The sequence below is a fragment of the Rutilus rutilus genome, assembly GCF_951802725.1.
Source record: "Rutilus rutilus genome assembly, chromosome: 2".
In the NCBI taxonomy this organism is placed as follows: Eukaryota; Metazoa; Chordata; class Actinopteri; order Cypriniformes; family Leuciscidae; genus Rutilus; species Rutilus rutilus.
In genome coordinates, this window is record NC_140210.1 from 35,000,023 (window position 1) to 35,007,762 (window position 7,740).

Below are 7,740 nucleotides of genomic sequence, written 5' to 3' on the forward strand. Positions count from 1 at the left end.
GTTTCAGTAAAGTTACCAATCAACGGGCCTGCTTTAAAGAGGAGGGGCGATTTCTTTCCATCGTCCGCAGTGACCTCTGTTCTGTCCCTTTAAATCGTTTAATTTATTTGCCGACGAATATTGTCTCGCATTGATAGCGGTATTGATGCGGACTCTGTCGTCTCGGATCTCCGCAGCAATCGGTTTCTGAAAAAAGAAAAGAAAAATGGCATTGTTAACACCTTTGTTAGCATTTCTGTACCATTTGCCGCAGGTTTACAAATGGCTACTAAAACCATACTACATAGCCTCGTTATTTATGTCTAGCGCGTTCCTGCTTATCCGCAAAACGCCTGGGATCTGTGAACATCTTTCGACGCAGCGCGAGGATGGCAATTCATGCGATTTTGATTGGGTATGTATAAAGCAGATCGTTGGGGTTTCATGCTGAATGATAACGCATGTAACCTGCTTCGTAACAAGGGAACTGGGCAGTGGCCAGCAGATGATGGTCTATAGAATTTGGGGGGGTCGCTATTTAGCTGGCACGGGAACAAGCCTAGATCCTGGTAAAAGAGTTTGGAATACCCTGCATATATGAATGATGCATGTGGAAAAAAACTTGCCAACCTCTTCCACGTGTGGTGCATGTCGTTAGCCTAATAAAAAAATATTACTTAGGCAATTATGCTATGAGGCTAACGATGTGTATCTCTGAATGATCACACTGTTGTGTTGTTTCTTCGACTTTATGTTTATATTTATTATTATATTATATTATTTTTATTATTATAAGGGTACCTTATAAAACAAAGTATGTTTTAATATTTAATAAAAGTTGAACCTTATTAAAACCCTGTTATCAATAAATATATATATATATATATATATATATGTGTGTGTGTGTGTGTGTGTGTGTGTGTATATATATATATATATATTTGCTCTTTGGAATTTTCTTTTATCATTCAACATTACTCTCAAATTGTTATGCAAATAGCATGATAATATATGTATTTTGGCCTTGTATATATTATATAGGACCCACTTTAAGTGTCTACTATGTATATAGATTTAACTTTCTTTCAGCCATTTTTCTGTTCATTTTGTTTTTCAGAGAGAGGTGGAGATACTGATGTTCCTGAGTGCTATAGTCATGATGAAAAACAGAAGAGCAAGTAAGACTTTCTCCCCCTTTTACTTTGTGCAAAAAAAGTATTTTCTATACCGCTTTGTTTATTGCCATTCAAATTTCAGAAAATAATCTCTAACCATACCGAATCTGATGTCAATAGCCTGAGGTTGAATGTTAAGGTTTTGTTTATACACTAAACGCTCAGACACCTGTGTTCTCAGTGACGGTTGTCCTTGTGTTTGTAGTTAAATCAAATGTCCTTTGTCATTCAATGTTTCTGTTATTCTCTCCCCCTCCTCCAGCTTCGCTGTTCAACTCGCCCCCCCTTCACCATTCATTTTTGTATGACGAAATATAATAATGTGTTTTCGTTTATTCTTTGCTCCCCAGTTACCGTTGAGCAGCATGTGGGCAACATCATCCTCTTTAGTAAAGTAGCCAATGTGATCCTGTTCTTCAGACTGGACATACGTTTGGGGCTTCTCTACCTGACCTTGTGTATTGGTCAGTATTTTTTTTTTTAAATCAATTTCACTGTCAGTCAGTGGAAACGTTCAAATGTTTAAAGACTAAACCAAATATTAGATAAATGTAGTATGGCTGTCAACCATTTCTATGCATACTTATGTTCTTTTATCACTGATGCAGTTTTCCTGATGATCTGCAAACCTCCTCTGTACATGGGCCCTGAATACATCAAGTATTTCAATGATAAAACCATTGATGTGAGTATGATTTCACATCATACTATGATTTCAGTCACTCTTCATGGGCTTCTCGTTCTCAAAACAAATTTGCACAGAATGGGAAAACGAAGAACAATATATTAAAAGCCGGGGGACTATTTAAGTTATAAGAGATTTCTGGGATTTCTGCTGTAGTTATGACAAAGCAAATTGTTTTCAAGGTGTATTAAAGGCACACTATGAGGTTTCCGTTTGTCTCAAACAGCGACCCCTAGAGTCACTGTGGAGTACTCGTATTTAACGTTACTGTCGTAAATGCCACTCTTCCGACCGCGCTTTCTTCGTCGACTCATGATTCACGTCTGAAATGCGTGCTAGTGTCTTCCATAGAGGCTGCTTCATATGTTGTAGATGTATGTGACGTCGTGCCGTAAAGCAAGTCGTGATTCTCGCGAGATTTGGCGGGGCACCACCCCTCAAACTTGCATTGCTGGTTTTGCCAATCGCAATTATTTCGAAGCTGTTATATTAAGGTACAAATCTTGCATAGTGTGCCTTTAACAGAAACTGGGAGTATTGACATATTAACTCTTTCCCTGCTATTGGCGGAATTTTCCGCTTTCCGTGTTTTCACCGTTACACTGTAGGGGGCGCATCTTCTGAAAGAGTCCTGAATCTCTAGATCAAAACATAGGGGAAGAAGCAGCAGAAACAACAAGCGATCTCATATGTAAGCAGATGCATTTGAAAAATAATGCGATCATCAACATTAAACCGCATATAAATCAAAACTGACGAATGTTACGGAATGAAATATTGACCCAGGATGAGCTACTGGACTGTGCAAGCATTAGGGGTGTTGATGGACTCGATCTACTCCATCTATGTTTTGATCACCGTTCTGAATCCAATTCCAGACGTAGTCTTTGGCAAAACCGTGTTTTTTCTCAGCTTTTTCCTCCAAATGTAGCTTTTTTTTAACGAAACACCCACGTTCAAGTGTTGATAAAAAAAGAATGCATGACGCTAGAATAAGATATTCATACAACTAAATATTCTGGGGGCCATGAAAATTTTGTGCAAATGATCAAAAATGCTGGCGGTGGGTGGCAGCTTAAAAAAAATAAAACTGGCGGGGAAAGAGTTAAATATATTTACCGCGATTCGTTTTGTGCTTCAAGAGGTTCTAGAACTGCATATTCTTCAATAAAAACAATAGTTATTGAGGGGGAAAAGGCATTATTTAAGTTTATGTCTTACATTTATGTGTAGCATTTTTAATTAAGAGTATTTAGAGATTATTTTAATATATCAACAATAATGTATTGATTTAAATACTTTTAAATCATCCTACAACCCCCTTGGAAATTTGCTGAGGCCCCCCTGTGGGCCCTGGCTCACTCATTCATTTGTGTGATATTGATTTATTCTTTTATGTATTTTATTGTTTCTTCATCTTGAGTTTCCACTTCCCAATGCTTCGGCCATAGTGTCTCTCGCAAGTGTGCACACTCTGCACTACGACTTCTCATTGCATACTAGTTGCCCACTTTAAACATCAAAGGGAACAAGCTCGAGTGTCTTATTAGTAAGAGGAATTCAAAGCCCATAAATGTTAATTACCATTGCAGCCGAATAGCCTTTGCAAATAAGCCATTGGGTGTTTAGTTTTTACCCAATGTTAATGGTTTCAGCCACATTCATAGTTGAACTTTAACTTCAGCAGCCTGAGGGATCTAGTGTGCAAATACATGTTGTTTGAAACTGAGTATAGATGTTCAACTTTCGTGTGTAGGAGGAGTTGGAGAAGGACCACCGAGTGACCTGGATCGTGGAGTTCTTTGCCAACTGGTCACCAGAGTGTCAGTCTTTCGCCTCCGTCTATGCTGATCTGTCCTTGAAGTAAGTACATTGATCTTGATACACTGCTATTCGAAAGTTTCAGGTCTGTACTTTTATTTATTTTTTGAGGATCAAGGATGCATTAAATGGATCAAAAGGGACAGTAAAGACATTTATAATGTAACAAAAGATTTCCATTTCAAATAAATGCTGTTCCTATTCATCAAAGGATCCTGATTTATTTATTTTTTCATGGTTTCCACAAAAATATTAAGCGGCACATTTTCAACACAATAATAATAAATGTTTCTTGAGCAGCAAATCATCATATTAGACTGATTTCTGAAGGATCATGTGACACTGAAGATTGGAGTAATGATGCAGAAAATTCAGCTTTAACACAGGAATAGATATAATTTTACTACATATTCACATAAAACAACATTCACATAGAAAACCGTTACTTGAAAAATTGCTGTATTTTTGATCTAATAAGTTAAGCCTTTGTGAGAATAAGACTTTAAACTTTTGAACCGTAGTGAACATCCTGCTGCTCATCAGTTACTGTGAGTTTAAATATTATGAATGGAGACGATTAACCTCTCTCTCATTTAGGTACAACTGCGCAGGGCTGAAATTTGGCAAAGTGGACATTGGTCGTTACAGTGAAGTATCCAAGAAGTAAGATGCGTATGTGTCTCACTGTTTCTCATCATACTATGGTACACAGACTGTGACAATATCCTGTGTTTCTTTCCCCTCCCCCCCTCAGGTATAGGGTCAGCACCTCTCCTCTGTCAAAGCAGCTGCCCTCTCTTGTGCTCTTCCAGGGGGGAAAGGAAGTGATGCGGCGCCCCCAGGTGGACAAGAAGGGACGCGCAGTGTCTTGGACATTCACAGAGGTGAGGCTTAAAGCAGGGCTATGCCGTTTCGGGAATTTCTTCGCTGTATTCTCGCTTTTTGCTCGCAGGTTTCTCTATAGAGCTCCCCCTACAGCTTCGGAATAGATATTTGACAACACTGTCGAAAAACTCGTTGGCGACTCTCAGATACCAGAGGCTAGCAGATCAACGACATCAAAGCAGATGGGACATTCTTTAAAGGGATACTCCAATTTTTTGGAAATAGGCTGATTTTACAACTCCCCCAGAGTTAAACAGTTGAGTCTTACCGTTTTCGAATCCATTCAGCCGATCTCCGAGTCTGGCGGTACCACTTTTAGCATAGCTTAGCATAGCTCATTGAATCGGACAGGACCATTAGCATCTCTCTAAAAAAAATGACCAAAGAGTTTAGATATTTTTCCTATTTAAAACTTGACTCTTCTGTAGTTACATCGTGTACTAAGACCGACGGAAAATGTAAAGTTGCGATTTTCTAGGCTGATATGGCTAGGAACTATACTCTCATTCCTGCGTAATAATCAAGAAACTTTGCTGCCATACCATGAGTCCAGCAGGCGTAATGATATGACGCAGCGCCTGAAAATAGTCCCCAGCTCGGTAACTTCCAACGTGGCCGGGACTAAGTTTGTCTAACCTATTAGACCTATTTTCAGGCGCTGCGTCATATCATTACGCTTGCTGGACTCATGGTACTGCAGCAAAGTTTCTTGATTATTACGCAGGAATGAGAGTATAGTTCCTAGCCATATCAGCCTAGAAAATCGCAACTTTACATTTTCCGTCGGTCTTAGTACACGATGTCAAGTTTTAAATAGGAAAAATATCGAAACTCTTTGGTAATTTTTTTTGAGAGAGATGCTAATGGTCCTGTCCGATTCAATGATCTATGCTAAGCTATGCTAAAAATGGTACCGCCAGACCCGGAGAGCGGCTGAATGGATTCGAAAACGGTAAAACTCAACTCTTTAACTCTGGGGGAGGTGTAAAATGAGCCCATTTCCAAAAAAAGTGGAGTATCCCTTTAAAACGTCTTCTTCATTCAGGTTCGAACAGCGTGAGGGAGCGCAATAATGACAGAATTTTAGCAGATTTTTTTTGCCGTAAAGCAATTCGTTACATCGCGAGACCTGATATCACGCGATACTTCCTGACGCTTGGGCGGCCCGCCGGCCCAAAGTTGTAAGGGTGGTTTTTCGGCTCACAGGCGCTTGGGGGGGGTGCGAGACGACCGCCATTCAACCCGAAAAAAGTCATATAAGTATTCCAATGACTCCGAAGCTGTTCGGTTAAGGTAAAAAAGTTACTTAGTTCACCTTTAAAGTCTGCATGAAACGGAAGCTGCAATAGTCTTTCCTGTGACGTATATCTGAGTGAAACAGCTTCTCAAACAAGAACAAATTTAGGCTTTGTTAGAAACATCCTTCAAACACTTTAGAAATCTCAAAAGCCTGTATGTTTTCTACACAACACAGAGAAATGTGTTTTTTTTTTCTTTCTAGGAAAATATCATCCGAGAGTTTAACCTCAACGAGTTGTATCAGAAGTTTAAGAAGCTCGGTAAGACCAAAGGAGAGAAATCCGAGAGGCCAAATGAATCTGTATTTTCCCCTGTGCCTGAAGAGGAGGAACCGGAGACCGAGACCATCACTGCGATGGACACAGAGAGCAAGAAGGACAAATAGAAAGTGCACATTGCTGAAGAGCACTGTCAATCACTATGGGACTGGACCAGATTGTGCTAATGTTCAGTATGCAGAGAGAGAGTTTGTATGTAGTTATAAGCAGAATGATTGTTTATTTCTTTTTGTATAACGTATTAGTTAATTGCAAAATCAGTCCAATAATATAGTAAATCCTAATACATTAATTGAACTTCATAATCGTCGATATACTGGATACAGTATATACAGGTGTCCAAACAACGTCATTTGGGACATTGATATTCGATCTCTGTCCGCTGTGTTATTTTAATCGAGTTAAACATAATTAAACGTTGGACTTCTACCTCTAATATGGTTGATAATTGTGAAGTGATCATTAGTAAGGGGTTATTTTGTGTTGCATATGCATCACATATTGGGGAACAAACTTTATCAGTTCTTTTTTTTTTTTTACTGTATTGCTAATCTTTCCATACCTTTGACACTCCTAGTATTCTTATTTTCTGAGACGTAGCTTGTTTGTATGGTACGGACTACCAGATTGCATTCAGTGATCTAAAAAGGGAGGGTTTTTTTATGCAAACGGTTCATGTCATTTTACAAATTAAAAAACTAAGAGTGAGATCTCAAGATAATATTCTGCAAAATGTGGTCACCTTTGACATTGAGTTACCCAGTTACACATTTACTTTCAGACTGAATACTACTGTTGATGTCTTAAGTTATTTAAGTTTATATAAAAACTTTCTTTGTGTAGAATGATTGAAGCTTTTAACATTTTTATTATTACTTTAAACACTGAAGAAAGCTGCAGGCAGACTTCATGTTTTAACCTTTTCCAGTCATTACTGTTGGAAACTTATTTTCAGTTTGTATGTAGAACTTTGCCATCAATTTCCTTACAAAAAGGAGGAATATTGTTTAAGTGCACTATTGAATAAACAATTGATTTTCACTAATCTTTAATGAATTGATGATTGAAAGATGACCAAGTGCTTTGAGTGGTTGTGGATGGAACACTTTTTTTGCCATTCCAATAAAACACTTTGTTCTTCACGCCGTGTTTTGTGTAGCTTGTTCATTTTATCCAGTTGCTTTAAATTCCGACTCAACAGAAAAAACAGGTAGATTTTGGACCATTTGCCCAAAAGCTGAACCGAGCACATCTAAATCACTCACTAAATCACTCAATTTGAGATGGAATTTAAACATTGCAACATTTGGTAGCAGTCAGTGGCTACCAAAAATATACATTAAAGTTGCATCTGCAAACAAATAATGCTAGACATTCTTTCAGAACAGACTGGAACCACAGGTGTCATTCGTCACATTAAAGGGACATTTCCCAACCTGAAAGTGTCCAAATACCTTTTGTCCTAATTTTGAAGAGTTTATGTATTTTTGAGGCCTCTGTATATATTTAGTATAATATATTTTTCTGTCAGCTGTCATTACACAAGTAAGAGCACATCCACTAACACTATTTTTAGCGTCTCTCAAACGTTTGTTTTGCTGCAACATTGTAATGAGGT

At 38.3% G+C, this 7,740-nt stretch overlaps 1 protein-coding gene across 1 annotated transcript; it reads left to right on the top strand.

The window, feature by feature from the left end:
- Positions 1-205: 205 nt before the first annotated feature.
- tmx2b (thioredoxin-related transmembrane protein 2b) lies at positions 206-7,264 on the top strand (the record flags this gene model as incomplete). Its single annotated transcript, XM_084389739.1, has 8 exons — positions 206-394; positions 1,097-1,157; positions 1,505-1,618; positions 1,763-1,839; positions 3,596-3,702; positions 4,258-4,323; positions 4,415-4,544; positions 6,047-7,264. The coding sequence occupies 8 exons, from the start codon at positions 206-208 to the stop codon at positions 6,227-6,229; spliced, it is 927 nt and encodes a 308-aa protein (XP_084245865.1). The 3' UTR covers positions 6,230-7,264.
- Positions 7,265-7,740: the final 476 nt, after the last annotated feature.